Source organism: Frankliniella occidentalis, unplaced genomic scaffold (assembly GCF_000697945.3).
Source record: "Frankliniella occidentalis isolate FOCC.00 unplaced genomic scaffold, Focc_3.1 Scaffold56, whole genome shotgun sequence".
Taxonomy (NCBI): domain Eukaryota; kingdom Metazoa; phylum Arthropoda; class Insecta; order Thysanoptera; family Thripidae; genus Frankliniella; species Frankliniella occidentalis.
Window position 1 is genome coordinate 1088140 of NW_026267186.1, and position 15771 is coordinate 1103910.

The 15771-nt window shown below is 47.0% G+C and overlaps 1 protein-coding gene across 3 annotated transcripts in view; it reads left to right on the plus strand.

Moving 5' to 3' along the window:
• The window catches only part of LOC113202597 (uncharacterized), a 20221-nt gene extending 6773 nt beyond the window's left edge, over positions 1 to 13448 (plus strand). The window contains exons 2-6 of one of the 3 annotated variants that reach the window (XM_052267630.1): positions 7129 to 7295; positions 7905 to 7964; positions 11249 to 11385; positions 11868 to 12014; positions 12781 to 13448. In XM_052267630.1, the coding sequence (XP_052123590.1) occupies positions 7129 to 7295; positions 7905 to 7964; positions 11249 to 11385; positions 11868 to 12014; positions 12781 to 13106 (837 nt within the window). In that variant the 3' untranslated portion in view covers positions 13107 to 13448. Of the gene's footprint in view, positions 1 to 7128; positions 7296 to 7904; positions 7965 to 11089; positions 11386 to 11867; positions 12015 to 12780 lie in introns of all 3 variants that reach the window. The other 2 variants (XM_052267629.1, XM_026416898.2) reach the window with 2 other exon arrangements.
• Positions 13449 to 15771: the final 2323 nt, after the last annotated feature.

Below are 15771 nucleotides of genomic sequence, written 5' to 3' on the forward strand. Positions count from 1 at the left end.
CCCCCTCTCCCCCCGCCGCCTTGGTCCGCGCTGCGCCGGTGCCGACCGACCCCTCGGGATGCTGCAGAATCAACTTATCGGCCCCGGAGCCGCCCGCCTAGCCGCCTGTCTGCCGGGCTCAGGGCGGAAGGAAAGTTGTTGTCCTGCAAACGTTCTTTGTTTTACAGTTTACATGTGGGATCCACAATACCAAATTGGAAACATTCCAGAGCAACACTGTAAATTGCTGACAAACAATCGCTTTGCAATACAAACAATATATTTGCAACACAAATAAGAACGAAAATTGTTCGTAAGGTTGCAAAGCATTTAGTTCTTAAGCTTTTTACAGTGAACAGCAATACTCGGTAGCAATACTTTTCTTAATTTTCTTTTAAGTTTTAATTAACTGTTGTTTATTACTCGGGGGGAGGGGGGGAGGGATAAAGGGTCCAAGGCACAAAGTGCATCAGTACTTTTTAAGGTTTAAATCACAGTGGTCCAAATTGAACTAAATGAGTTATGGCACGGTAGTGCAAATATCATGGTTATAACGAGATTTAGTTACACAGTATATCTTTAGCTGAACCGTGCTGTAAACTCAACAAACGAGTTTTTAATTTTGCTTTGAAGGCTGGAATCTTCACGGTAAAAACAATGTCTCATATTTTGAGGGAATAGGGAAAACTTTGAGGAACTCTCATGTTTAAGGAACTCTCATGTTTAAGCAACTCTCATGTAAGCAACTCTCATGTTTAAGGAAGAGTCCTGCAACCTCGCCTCAGATTTTGAACAACACTGGAAAAACAAAGGTGCGAATCCCTACCTTTATAAAAGGCACTAACAAAGTTTAGTGCCTTCCCAAAGGCACTAAACCGCACTAAACCCTCTACTCGATTATGACCTGAGGTGCCCTTTGCGGAAACTTTGAAATTTTTTTGGGCCACCCTTCCCTGCACCCCACGCTACACTTGGGGTCTGTCTGCCTCTGTTAGACAGCCTGTCAATCCCCGCCCCCCTTCTCTCGCTCTGTTGTGCGTTATTATTTATTGACGGTGTGTGCCACCTGCTATGTGTGTGAGAGAGTGAGTGAGTCAGAGAGAGAGAGAGGGAGAGAGGGAGAGGGGAGAGAGAGAGAGAGAGGGGGCGGGGGGGTAGGGGGGTTGAATATGGAGCGTGGGCGTTTTAGGTAGCGAAGAGTACCGCACTGAACTGATTTTATATCTTACTAAATATACCTACACTTTTGCACAGCAGGGTTACAGAATAATGTATTTGTTTCTTCTTGTTTTATAACTATACAAGTACCTAAATAGTGACAGAATAGAGTAAAACAGGTGAAATTTCGGTTCAAAGGGTTCTATTTAGACAAGTTTCCCCTCAGGGAAGGACAACAGAAAAAAGTCGCGTCTTACTTTCAGTGTCATTTTTACCTACCGGGAGAACCCCTGAAAAAAAATGTGGGCTTTTCGTATTCTTTTGAAAACCTTGCACTGTTAAAAGCCTGCGAAGTATTTTGCTCCTTTGTAACTACGAAGCATTTACTTCGCAATTACAACGTGATGCTTTGCAATTACGAAGTGACACTTTGCAATTGCAAAGCGATGCTTTGCAGCGTTTTCATTGCTTTGCAATTGCAAAGCATCACTTTGTAATTGCAAAGTAAATGCTTCGTAGTTACAAAGGAGCAAAATACTTCGCAGCTCTGCAAAGCAAATGCTTTGTAGGAATTTAACAGTGTGCGAATACTCATCCTGTTACTATTTTTTTAAAACCCTTTGACAGCATTTCTGCCTCTTGAAAAGATTTATAATCAGAAATGCTAATAAACAAACCCATGAAACCAACAATGCCCAAAACGCACGGCGGGCCAAGGTGTTTAGGGTTGGAGGGATGATGGGGGGGGGGGGGCAGTGGGGCAGGAGGCAGCCACCTTTCTCTCTCACCCCGCACCCCGCCTTACAAAGGGCCCGGCCACACCGCCCTCTTCCCCCTACCCCTCACCACCCACTCTGACAACGTGAGCCGCCCCCCCCCCTTCCGCCCCCCGGACCTACGACAAGAGACAACAGTTGAAGGGTGGGCGGGGGCGGGGGGAGGCAGAGGGAGGGAGCGGAGGGCTCCCCGCCCCGCACCCCTGCAGCCTGGGAATAAAATTGAGAAGAAGATATTTGCCTCGTTGATGACAGGCAGACCCCAGCCAGAAATGACATGTCAGAACGCCGGTATTTCGACGTTGTTGGTCGAACCAGAGGGCCAGAAATACGATGAATGTTTCGACAAGTCGATGCCGATTCGACGAATATCGATACGGTGTTTCTGGCTGTGACGTAATTGTCCACACTGTAATTTCAGCTTGACGGTGGGGGTCGTTTTATCTATTTACACGAGCACAAAGACCGAGAATGCAAAAGTATCATTACAATAAGGTCGCTCATGTACGAATTAGAACATTCTTGCGATCTTGTGCAAACCCGAGTACAAATATACTTGAAACAAGACAGGATTTCTCTGGGTGTGTAATGAGCTATCACAGGACAACGGCTCTTATTTCTCGCAACTAACATTTTCTTCAACACATAGAACACTTTAGCTAAAAGAACTTAAAAGTAAATTGGCTGCTATGCACCGAACACGTGAGTTCTCCCAACTAATATTTAGTTGGGTTGACTTAAGTATTACTTATTTTCCGTGTGTACAATCTCTTTCTCTTCCTCCCTACTCGATTCCAAGTCCATACGCACGGCTTGTACATTCTACAATTTTGAATTGTAACTGCACGACATCTTCTATGGAAAATAATCCTGTACCCGGTACGACAATTTTAACAGTGTATTTGGCAGCATTTCAAACAGTCCCCAATAGACTGTCTCTTACTTTACACTAAAAGTGTAAATTGTCAGTTGTTCCCTATTCCTATTCGCCTGGCACCTACATCCTAAAATTTCTCAGCAGAAGGGATTGAGGTGAAGCTGCTTTTATTTTGGTTGTACGTGCCATCACGAATACTGGAAGGGAAAAGTAGGCTCCCCGTCGAGGTGTGCGGCAGGGCCGGGCAGGACGCGACGGCGGCGAGGAGCCAGGAAGAGGTCGGGGCCGGGGTCCCCTCGGGGCACGGGGGGAGGGGAAGGGGAAGAGGAGGGGAGCAGCCACAACTGTAGCACAAACAAGCAGGGGAAGGGCGGTGACTGGAGAGCTCCCCTCACTCACGCGAGCATCTAGATGGGAACCTGAGGAGGAGGGGTGGGAGGTGAAGGAGGACACGGCCGAGAGAGGGGCTCGTGTCCTGGGGGGAAGAAAAGGGTCCTTTAACAGCGGCGGGGTCCTGGACCGGGAGGCGCGCGTGGAGCGGGACTAACTAATTGCGCGCGCGCGAGAGAGAGAGAGAGAGAGAGAGAGAGAGAGAGAGAGAGAGAGAGAGAGAGAGGGGGGGGCAGCGCCAGTCGTCCAGCGTAGTTGTTTTAATGCAGCGTTAGCGATGCATGGTCGCACTGGACCGTTTGAACACGCGGCGCCGCCGCCACACTGCACACTCAGGAGTCGTCTTACTGTTGCTACGCACGGGAAAGAAGGCCTGAAGCAGACCAAGAATAGTCGTACGGTTATTATCGTCCGTTCGGCTGCGCAATGCACTGCATTGGTAATGCTTCGGCTTTGAGCACTTCACCGGCAATGCTTCGTCCGAGACTGTGACGGCCGGTGAGAGTTTTGCAATTCAAATGGTGACGTGGATTCACTTCAGTCTGGCCGTTTGGAAGTGCAGCCCTCCCCCCAATCTGTCTCTCCTTCTCTCTCTCTCTGCTCCCCCATCCCCCCTCTGCCCTCGCCCCCTCTCGCTCGCTCATTAATTTCTCTTATTTTTTCTTTCTTCCTTTCCCTCTCTGAAGTCTCAACAGTATGCGGTCTATGTGGCATGTTCGTGGCAAGTCTTCCTCTTTTATAAGTGTGCGAGTGATTCTCGAGGCTGTGTTATTTACAGGGACCGTCGCTCCCTTTCTCATCTCACCTTTATTTATTAGATCTACTTTTTGCATTGCCTCCACCACCTGCTCCTCCGACGTCACTCCTCGTCAGGCACACTGAAAAATCGTTAGCACGCGAAAGGAACGCGCCAATGAAAAACGCCAGAACCATATGTATTTCTAAAATATTAATATTCTGCTTTAGCTGTCGTCACAAAATGTATTGACGAATTTAATTGGTAAAAACACTGTTAAAGCATTAAAAGGCACTAAAAATATTTCGTTCATATGGAATAAAATTGGATTCTAATGCCTATACTTCCGTAATCTACGAAAAATTCCGCGTCGAACGATCCTACATGTGATGGGGTTCTATTCAGAAATGGCATAAATTGATAGAATTTTTTGTACTATCGGACTTTTTCTGACTGCTTATCACATGAAGACTAGTTTGACGCGGAATTTTGCGAGAAATGCGACAATGTATCCCAAAATGTGATCGGTTTGCTCATTCAGAAAATATTTGGGAATCTAAAAAAATCTAAAAATAAACACTTTATCACCCCTAGAAACGGGTTAAGCACCCCGGGAATATGGTAGGATATCGCACCTTTGTTTTTTCCAGTTAAATCCACTTGCACATCATTGCCCACAGTTTGACGCACACGGCATTTTGGGACGGGCGACTCTGCAGTAGACTCTCTTCCGACATGACGAGGCGGCGCTGTGCGCTTCTGTGTGTTGGGGAGGGAGGAGAGGGGGAGGGGAGGGCATGTCATCAGGTCCAGGCTATAGAGTTGCGCCTGGCAAACAGTTCATAATGCATGCACCCTGTAGCGCCCGCCTTGCTCCGCCCCTCCACTCCCCGCCCTACCCCTCCCCTACCCATACCTACCCCACGATGCCCCGACAACCCCTGCCCCGGACTGCCGCCTCTGCCGCTGCCCTGCATTCAGGGAGGGGAAAATGAGGGGACCTTGATGAGGGAGAAAGTAGAAACAGTTTGCTCTGGCCCTGAGAGGGGTGAGGTCCGCGGTGAAGACGGGACGGGAATGGGGAAAGGGGGTCTGCTAGGGGATATGGTGGTGAGAACGGACACTCAGCGCCACTGCACTCGAATCCGCATTTGGCTGCCGCATTACGCGCATTACACGCACATTTTAAGTGGCAAAGCGCATTAAGAGCGTCGAAAATGTGTTACCTTGTTTTGCACAATGACAATGGCGCACATGCCAGATCGGCACTAGTAGGGTAGGCCCTGAATGAGAGGGTTCACTGAAACAGTATACTTTGAAATGCAAATTGATTATTACACAATGTACTTAGACTAGGCATGTTCCAATAACATGCCTGCCCAAGCACGCACTGTTTAATCGGCATGCTGATGAAGCATTCTGTTTAAAAAGTGAGGTTGAGGTTACAGGCGCACAGTTTAGAATGGGACCTATTATGCCAATTTTGATAAATTTTGATGCGCCGTGCCGCCGTATGCCGCCTATGACTGAGGCGAGGTTGTAAGTGCTTCTGACGGAGGGGCGATTTGCTGTGGATTGCCTACTTTCAGGGGTTTTGTAGGAAAATTTCTTACCTACCCTAGGGGGTGATTTTGGGCTGACGGGGGGTGGAGGAATCATCCCTTACCCCCCCCCCCCCCCCCTGGAAGGCGCGCATGCCCTCCCATCCGTTGCCAGTGGAGAAGAAGTGACTAAATAAATTGTTAACGCGAATGTCAGTGCAGCAGGGCACTGGGGAGTTGGGTCCAGCTTGGCCCAAGTCTGGGGGTGTGTGGGGAGCATTCTGTAGAGATCGTGGGTGGAAGGGTCACGGCGATCTGTTGTTTTGGCTTAGGTTGACGTTTATTGAAGGATAAGGTCAGGCACTGTGGTCGTACTCGGTTCTAGCGTACCTAGTCCGGGGTACGCCTGGGTAAGTTGTTGTACAATGATTTCTTTAAAGTGTGAATTTACCTTTACATAATGTGTGCTGTAAGAAAATGAACACTCTTGAAAGATAATTTAATTTTCATTATACGGCATTGGCGTAGGTGTTCATATTCATCTGGAAGTAGGACAACTGGAGATGTAATCTCGTGATCGCTACACCACTTGGAGAGAAAAAAATACCAATCAGGAATCGATTATTAAAATCAGATGATACTTTCATCTTAGAAATAAGTTCCAATCCTCTCTCATATTCAGAAATGTTTGACTTGGAATCCAGTGACCTAGCGTCGTACGAGGGAGAGAGCAGAGCAGACGTTGCGTAGAGTCGGGCTGGTGGGCTGGTGCTACAAGAATGGCACCACTGGTGGGGAACGACATGCCGGCCACAGTTTTGGCCCCCTATAATTATTCACCTTTGCCTCGAATCTCGAAACACGAGAATACAAGCATTCATACACATTTCAATGATGGTATAAATTAAATTATTTTAAGTGTGCCATCTGCTAAAAATCACACATATTATGTCAGTTCTCAACTTCTCGCAGTATATGAAAATCATATCGCCTGTAGTGGTAGTGGTAGGCCAGCCCGCCGAGCAGCTGAGTAGAGATGCCGGCCCATCCTGAGCGCCTGTAGCGGGAGTGGTAGGCCAGCCCACCGAGCAGCTGAGTAGAGATGCTGGCCTATCATGAGCGCCTGCAGCTGAGTAGAGAAGCCGGCCCGCCCTGAGCGCCTGTAGGGGGAGTGGTAGGCCAGCCCGCCGAGCAGCTGAGTAGAGATGCCGGCCCATCCTGAGCGCCTGTAGGGGGAGTGGTAGGCCAGCTGAGTAGAGAAGCCGGCCCGCCCTGAGCGCCTGTAGGGGGAGTGGTAGGCCAGCCCGCCGAGCAGCTGAGTAGAGATGCCGGCCCATCCTGAGCGCCTGTAGGGGGAGTGGTAGGCCAGCCCGCCGAGCAGCTGAGTGGAGACGCCTGCCCGCCCTTAGCGCTTCGAGTCAGTCCGGGGGTTATTACTTGTGGGGTGGGGGCACGGGTACTTTTACACTGCACCTGTATCTGTATCCTTATGCTGTACCCGTCCATATACCCTCTACCCTGTACCCGAACCCTTTACCTGTACCGTGCACCTGTACTCTGTACCTGTACCCTATACCTGTACCTTGTACTTGTATCCTGTGCATGTGCCCTTTCACTTCATTGTATCTGTGTTTTGGGAGCTTCAATAGGGGGTCTTCGCACTGATTGCAGTGGACCCTGGAGCTCAACTCGCAGATCGCCACCTTCCGCGAGCTGATGCTGAGCATCGGCAGCGGCAAGGACACCCAGCAGCTGCGGGAGGATGTCCGCAAGTGCCGCATGGCGACCATGGAGTTGTGCAGAAATGCGCGCCCCCTCATCGCGGCCTCACATAAGTGGTACGGGCTCGACCAACGACCCGCATTTAAGTTTTTGGAATTTCGAAATTTTTGGTCCACTTAACTTACTAACATTTTTGTTTTGAAAGGAGATCACAGATATTGACGATGAGGAAGTAGTCCTCTTGAAAACATAACTCTCAATTGTTAAAAGCAAACAGTAAAGAATTAAAAGAATTAAAACGCGTTCATAAAACAAATACCTTTCCACACCACTTCAACCCTTCCCCAATTTTTTGTAGTCTTATTTTCTATCTAGCACGACGCTCCTGCGTTGCCTTATTTTTTCCTGCATTTTTGAGAATGCCGACTGCCGACAACTGCACTCACCCGTTATCGCTCTTGGTGCACGAAGCAGACATCCTAACACTATTCTCGATTTCTTTAGTTTGAAACACTTTATTACGTAACTCTCACGCGTTCTTTCTCTCCTTACTTTCTCCTCGTTCCTAACGCGCGCTCAGGGACAAATTTAAAAGTTTACTCCGAAATCGAAAATACGTCCCTACTTTTATGACGTAAATCGAAATGTGAATACTATATTTGTCTCTGAGGTGTCGTGCCAGAGCCCAAGCCTTACCAGCTGTAACGAGTTTTCTCTTTCTCCAGGCTCTATCGGAACATACCTCGAAGGGAGTCCTGCAGTCCAACTTGCAGGATATGCGCTAAGTGAAGTACTTCCGAAAAAGGCTTCTTGTCGCTTTGAGTTCCGCATTCATAGAACTTTGCAGGCGGTTCCATTGTTTGTGCCTCACACTTTTGTGCGCCCGCCAGCACTTGTTCTGTGTGTCCCAGCTGGTAGAACAAAGGTAGGACGTAGCACCTTTTTCCTAGGGTTATGGTGATATTCGGGCTGCAATGCCTTTGTACAGGCATTAAAGCGCTTAATAGGTGCTTGCTTGGAGTACCGTAATTGGGAGTTTTAATGTCTTTCGAAATCTTTTTAACAACTTTGAAGAAGGTGCGGAGTCCTACGTTTATTTTACCATTACCCTCTAGCCCCCTGACACACCCGGGGATCCATTCCACAATCCCAATGATAAATTACGGTCAAATCGACATCGAAAAACATAAAGAAGCGAAAAGTCAAAAGTTTCTATCGACCGAAATGATATAAAAACTGCCCAATCTACATTGAAATGATATTGTTTCAAAATGTAATTTTTCACGGGGAATCAAACTGTCTATTTGATACATGTGTGTATTTAGAAATTGATAGGCAAAGCAACTAAGTCACAAAATTTCTGCAAATTTCTGCAAATATAAGTTCATTCCATAGCAAGTTGTCCATGGTTTTCAAAATGAGGTTTTGCTGAGTTCACTAAATAAACGCAATGTATCACGAAGGGGGTCCCAACTGCCTAACTTAGCTCGGTCATTTGCAAAGAGAAGTATATGACTGTAAACTTGAGATTTTCAGATTGTTTGTTGTCCCTTAACAGTGTTCTCTGGGTGAGGTGCCTGGATGAGCACCGTATCCCTAAAATGTGGACATCAAACTGCCCCTATCCGTTTATCCAGAATCGGAACCCGGAACCTTCTCTCCTGCCCTTCAGTGTGTAGGCATAGGGCCTAGGCTTAGCAGCCGTCTAGACGGCTCAGTAGGAGTGGAGTAGGGATGACGTGCTTGTCGCTTGTCTCTCTTTTTCATTTTTCGTCTTGTCTTGTGTTGTGTGATTAGTAGACTCGTGATTTGCTCTGACCGCTCCTTCCATCCTTTCGGCCACACGGGCGCCCTGTGAGCGCTCTCTTGCATGCTGCTACCGCAATGCTACTGCAGTGCTACCGCTCGGTACCGTTACCCCGGGCCAAGGTGGGCGGGCCGGCGGTAGAACACATTTAATACCATCCACACTCTTATCCTGTTACTGACTTCCTTGACCTCCTTGTCAGTATTCCTGCTGTTTAAAACTCTTTATAAGTTACTGACATTTATTTTTCATCAGTATTACGAAATTTCCTTTTTTATATTAACAATTTCTTCTGTTAGCAGTAAGTTGCTTTTAACAAATATAGACTATAAGTTAAAAATTGTCATTAAATCAGAAAATATCAGTAATCCCAAAAGTAAAAACGTTGGTATTTTCGAGGAAATACATCAGTACAGATCTGACAGTTCAAAAGGCGGCAAATTTGCGACTGCTTTTGTCAGCCACGCCTTTCTATTGACCGTGATATGGGTAAGTCGTAAGAACAGCAGGAGGCCCTAGCGACCTACCTGGCAGTTCGGAGAGAAACAAGGTCTCATTTATTGTCATGAGAATTAAAAACTAACAACCCTCCAGGTTTAAATGCGAGACAGAAGAAAGCAATCACATGTCTATATATGCATTGTTTGTTGGTATCTTGTGCCCCACCCTGGCCTGGCCCGGTGGCGGGCGGAGCTGGCGGAGCGTGGGGGCGGAGGGCCCTCGCACGGAACCAAAAAAAGAAGAGGACCAAACCCAGTGAGCAATGAAATGTCAGGCCGATATCAAAACGACGCCAGACATCAGAAATTTGTCGGTTTTTGCATCAGATTGATAAAAATGTGGTCCTTTGAAATTGACACGTTTCCTGATATCGTTCTGACATCTGTCTGACTTTTCATTGCTCACTGGAAAGTGATGTCATTTGACATCAAGAGAGTAATTTACTTGAGAATATTTCATCATCATTTTGACCTAAAAAAATACATAATTTGATGTTGATGTGAGGTCAAAATGACTCCCTTGATGTTAACTGAATGACATCACCTTGATCTTTTTCTTTTCACAGGGGAGCCATGGCATCTCTTTTAGTTTCATCTGCTAATCATGCCCATCTTTATGTCCTCCAGTGAGCTGGGGTGGTGAGAAGGGGTGTGAAGTGCACTAGTAAAAGCTAACAGTGAACTTCACCGTAAGCTGCAGTGAACCCACACCCCACACCCAAAAAGTGTGTTTTTAATTCAAGAACTGTACTTAATTTTTTGAGAACATATTCTTCTTTGAACTCCTACTTGATTCCTTCAACATGAAATTGGTCTCAAAATTTTAAGTACAGTTCTTAAATTAAAAACATTTTTGTGTGCAGAATAACAGTAGTGTACGGCGAATTTTCACCTTGATTCACCGTTGGTTACAGTGGCATTCACCGTGTAGCTTCCAGTGAAACTTCACCGTCTGCTACGTTGCTGCAGGGTTTACTGTGCGCTAGGACGCTAAGAACAGTGGAGAGGGAAGGGAGGGGGGAGCTCACTGGAATAGCTGTGTCGGTCTGTAGGGTGTGAATGTAGTAATTATAACTTATTCCGAGCGAGGGCGATGGCACAGCGTGGCGTGGCGTGGCGTGGACTGAAAGACAGTGATGAGCACGAATGCACAGATTGTAGGTCCTGGTGGACACCACTGCTAAATCAGTCAACAAATATTCGCTGAAACGAAAGTACACTCTAAAGGTAAAGGGACAATTTTATTCGTAGAAATGGAACGGATTCGTGCACATCCAGAAAGGATCGGTTCCATTTCTACGGACAAAATTGTCCCTTTACATTTAGAGAGAGTGCACATGTTCTACATGTAGAAAACACAGTAAGCAGGTGCACCCTTCCACCAAACTCAGTTTTCGGCACTACTTTGTTGTATTTTTGACTCCGTTTGGCTGGGGCCTGCCCTGTTCGGCCTGACCGCGCTAGCCATTTTTAAACGAAACCGTTAGGGTCGTTTATACCAGACACAAGGGCTGCGCGCCGGCGAGTGCCACATCAGTTGGACGCGTCAATTCGATGGGCCCCGTTTGCTCGCAATCATCGCAGGGACTGTTGCATGTTGTAGGTTGCATTGTGTTGTACCCTACTGGATCCGCCCCAGGCAACAGCCGCAGCCGCGCCGCGCCACGCCTCGCCGACAGCCCTGCCCAGTGCCCAGTCCGCCCCCGCTGTCCGCCCCGCCCCGACACAGACGGCTTGGCCACATGACAGGGTCGTGTTGCAGGGCGCAGCCGGGGGGCTGGACCTACACCATGACCCCGGCCGCCATGTGGTGCGAGTTCATGAAAATGTTCCACCGGCAGCTCGGCACCTGCTACATCCTAGTGCACGAGTTCCCCGCCGACATGTCCGGCTACCAAGGTAAGGGACTTCATCTGCTCCTCTCCCATGTCGTGCGGTGACACTTCTCTCCCCTTGTCCCAGCCAGAAATGAAAATTGCATCGACGTCAATTCGACGCCGATCGAATTCCCTTTCTGGCGCTGGGTTGTGCTTTTCTTTCTGACGTTGATGCAAAGGGGTCGACGACGTAAGGTTTCACCTGTAAGCTTTTAACCATGACGAACCCAGAGAGAAAATGAACCAAGTCTAACCTTCAAAAAGATTTGCTGCCAACTAAACGTTATTTTTTGCTGAATCCCTGGACTGGAAGTGTAAAACGAAACCACAGGAACTAAAAAACAAACAAAAAACAAAAACAAAAAAAACATATGTTTTGTAAGATCCGTCGCGTCGATGTTAAACTGACCGCTGGCTTCGTTTTTGCGCTTCCATTTTACTTGATACTCCCCGCCTAACAGTTGAGTATGAAATCGCCTATGCTTTCCTACCTGGCGACCGCAGGGGGTGCGCTCTCCAAGCTGCTGGTGCAGAGCCTTCGGCCCGAGTGGAACAAGCAGGAGATCGCCAGCGTGCGGGTGGACCTCGTCGAGCTGCAGGAGTGCATCACGGCGACCGGGGTGGTCACGCCGGACGACGAGCAGCAGATGGGTGAGTGCAACAGGAGTGCGTGAAAAACATACACACCAAAGCAATGGGTTGCAACGTGCTGTTCGGGTCTATAGTGAGATTAGCCTAATAAGGTCCCACTTTTCACAGCACAGGCAGCATAGGAGGTCGCAGGTGAGGGGAGAAAGGAAAAGTGTGACCTTATTCTGGCCTGCATACATTTGAAATGAAATGGACGTGTTATGTTGTTGGCTGTGGTTGGTTGGGATGAGAAACTGCCACGTTTCTACCAACCGAAAATGTTGGTTCAAGCACTGAGCTCACTCCACAGTTTAAATTGACGGGCCTTGACGGGAATACATAAAAGAGTATTTCTTCTGAATCCCGGACCGAGACTCACAAGCAAAATGGAATCACAAAAATCGTGGTGGTCTCATTAAAATAAACAACCCGGGGACACAAAATCGCGTATTTCTCATACCATGTTTTACTTTTATACCATATTTTACTTCTAACTTCTGGCGCCCCGCACTACAATCTTATGAACATGTTTTATCATAGCTTTCTCAGTTCTGCAAACACGCACCGCTTATTCATTTTTTTAATATGCCAGTATCGGCCAGTATGAACAAATTTCTTTATACTGGAATATTCAAAAACTGTGTTAGCGGAGCATGTTAAAAGAACTCAGCTATGAACAAAAATGTTGATAAGATTTTAGTGTACGTGATTCACTGAAATACCGAGCTGAGTTTCTGGCTGTGCGGAGAGGACTAGAGCGCGGTGGCGCTGTGGCCGTGTGTCGCAGAGAGCTCCACCGCCCTGCAGAAGCCCGAGCTTCAGCGCCGCCGCTCGGCCCTCAGCTTCATGTTCTGCTGCTCCCGGGACTCGAACCGGAGCCCGCCGCCGCCTCCTGAGCCCACCTCCTCCGTCCAGGACCTGCCGGACCAGCCCACCAGCTCGGGCAGCAGCAGCAACAGCGGGAACAACAACAGTAGTGCCAACAACAACAATAACAACAGTAGTGCCAACAACAAGCCCCTCAACGAGGTCAACCAGGAGGAGGAGGAGGAGGACGAGGAGGGAGCGGAGGCCCGGCCCTACGACCCGTGCACGCCGTGGGACTCAATGTGATTTGAGGACGTAAAATTTGTTATTTGCATACAAGACAGAGTTTTTCTTTTTCTATGGTAATGATTAAGAGTCGTGTACAAAGGTAGATAGTCCTGTTCAAAATTGTACTACAGAAAAATTTCTAGTATTTCAATAAAATTCACAAATTAAACTTTGCTGTTTCCGTTGGTTCTTTTTCTCGTTTGGCTGCAACAGCATTCACAAATAATCTTTTCCTTAAGATGCAGTCTTACTTAAACTTCATGATTCAATCATTTCAACGTAAACTTTTGTCCTCCGACTTGGCCACGAAGACGACCTCAAGAAGAAAAGTTCAAAATGCAAAAGATTTAAAAAATTATTTTCTTTAATAACATTTTAAATTATATCTATAATCAGCATAAAAGTTTTCGTCAGCATCTATTTTATTCCAGACGTTCAATCCAATTTCAACAAATTCTTCTTCAAAAGTAAGTTATTTAAATAAAAAAATGTCATATTTAATAAAAGTATAAATATTTGAAACCGAAGAAAGAAAAACGCCAACACCAGCATCACGCAACCCGCAAACGGTCGCAGATGTCGCCTGCTCGAACATCACAGCCAACTTTACAAGGAGAGAGAGGACTGATACTGGAAATGTGTAATGTGTCTCGGGAGAGAGACGATCACTCCGAGTGACCTCATCCACTTCCATGGTACGTTCTGACCATGGGGCTTCGCGACCCGAGAGGGTGGCAACCCACCCACACGTGTGCTGGCGCATCAGGACTGTGGACGCGTCAATGTATGTTTAGCTTTAGGAATGTGTGCATAACTGTGATCGGCACACCTTGGTACGCTGGCCAACAGGAACAGGTAATATCTAACCACAACTAACCATACTGACTTTTTGCGCATCATTCTACTTGCGTACCAATTCTGTACATTATTTGTCTTTTGTACGAGCTGAGCAGCACACACTGCTCATTGCCAAAGTGATTTATTTGTCTTAAAAATGAGAAAAGCGGAGGAGGGATTTAGGAGGTTCGTGCGCTGCTGTTGCAGCAGCACTCCGCAAGTCCCAGGCAACACAGCTACTTCTTCACTGTTATTCAAACACTGTGACGTCACATTCAATCGAAGAGTTTCTCATGCTGACCGGGGGGGGGGGGGAGAGGACTGCCCCTGTCGACGCCCCCTTATAACTGCGCCTGGATGTCATCGTGATTGAATAACAGTGTTGTCGCAGAGTAAGGATGCCGGCTGTCAGAGCAGCGACCACAGTGAGAAATGACTTTTTAATCTTTTTTTTTCTAAGTGCCCTAGTCTTACAAACAATTTGGCATCTAGGGGAGAAACATAGGGTAGTAGTATAATGTGTCACTGGGAACACGACAAACTACACCCCTTAATGGGAAATTAACGTCCGGGACGTTATCGAAAATACATTCCGTTTATCGAGTTGATATCCCGTTTTCCCTCTGGGGCTTACACAACTCTTGCACACTTCCCGGGCGGAAGGGTGATTAACGCACCTCTCACTGTAAAATGATTGCAATTTTCCGAATTTTGCAAACTAAGTGTTCTCGGAAAGTTAGCATTAGCATAGCCGTTCTCGCGGCGCTCTTGTGTATTGCGTAAAATTACTGTTGGAAATTATTTCGTGATTTGACGAAAACTAATATCCTGTTCGAAAAATAACACCCAGTTTGTAGCTACGTTGTTATACTAAAGAAATGAACCCTGACACCAGTATTTTTAAATCAAACTCATCCTGATTAATTGACATCAGTATATCGTGATGTTACGAATAGTCGGATTTTACACCACTATACAAATAGTTAGTTCCCGAAGTTCGCGAAAAATACTCCTTATTTTCAATTACGGACTATTCGGTTCATTATCAGTGAAATTTTGCAAACATTTTTAGTGCTCAGAGATGCACTCTGGGGCCGCCCATGACTGTCCATGGAGTGCCGACCGGCCAGGTCAGAGACTAATAAAGGAATTGTCATTTTTTTTAAATGAATAAAATTGGGACTGTGTGACCCGGTCTGTCGGTACTCTGCGCACCCAAAGTCTGACTAGCTGTAAGTTCTTTTGGCCACCCAGCCGCTTTTGGTACTTAGTAGCATTTACACCCCTATCGTCCTATTCAAAAGTCACTGAGATTTCGCGACGAAACAACCCGTAAACCTAGGATTAAGTCGCAGAGGTCAGTTGGGGTTCCCCCGAAGGCCTCCACTCTGCCCATTAAAATGTGTACATTGTATCCTTTAAATACAGTGTACATGTCATATTATTTAATGATGTATCCATGTACGCTTTGGTAGATGTGTACATGGTCATTGTACACTTGTTTAAATGCTTACATGGGCATGTACACATTAACAATGTATAGGCCTACATTTGAATTGACAGAGGAGACTCTAATTTTTTTTTGTAGGTAGCGTAAAATCGCGTGCTTCAAAGCTGTCGATAACTACTCTAACTGTAGAATTAAGCTGTTAAATAACGACATGGTTGGGCGTGCTTCAGTATGACGCGATTTCGTTTGACGTTTGTTCCCCGTCTCGACCCGGCGGAATGTGTCCGTGGCTTGCATTGCATAGTTGTGCTCCCAGCCCTAACGGGGCGGGCCAGCTGCTGCCCGCCGGCCACGCGGAGTCTGCTCGGCGGAAATGAGGGAGGTTCATTTCCACTG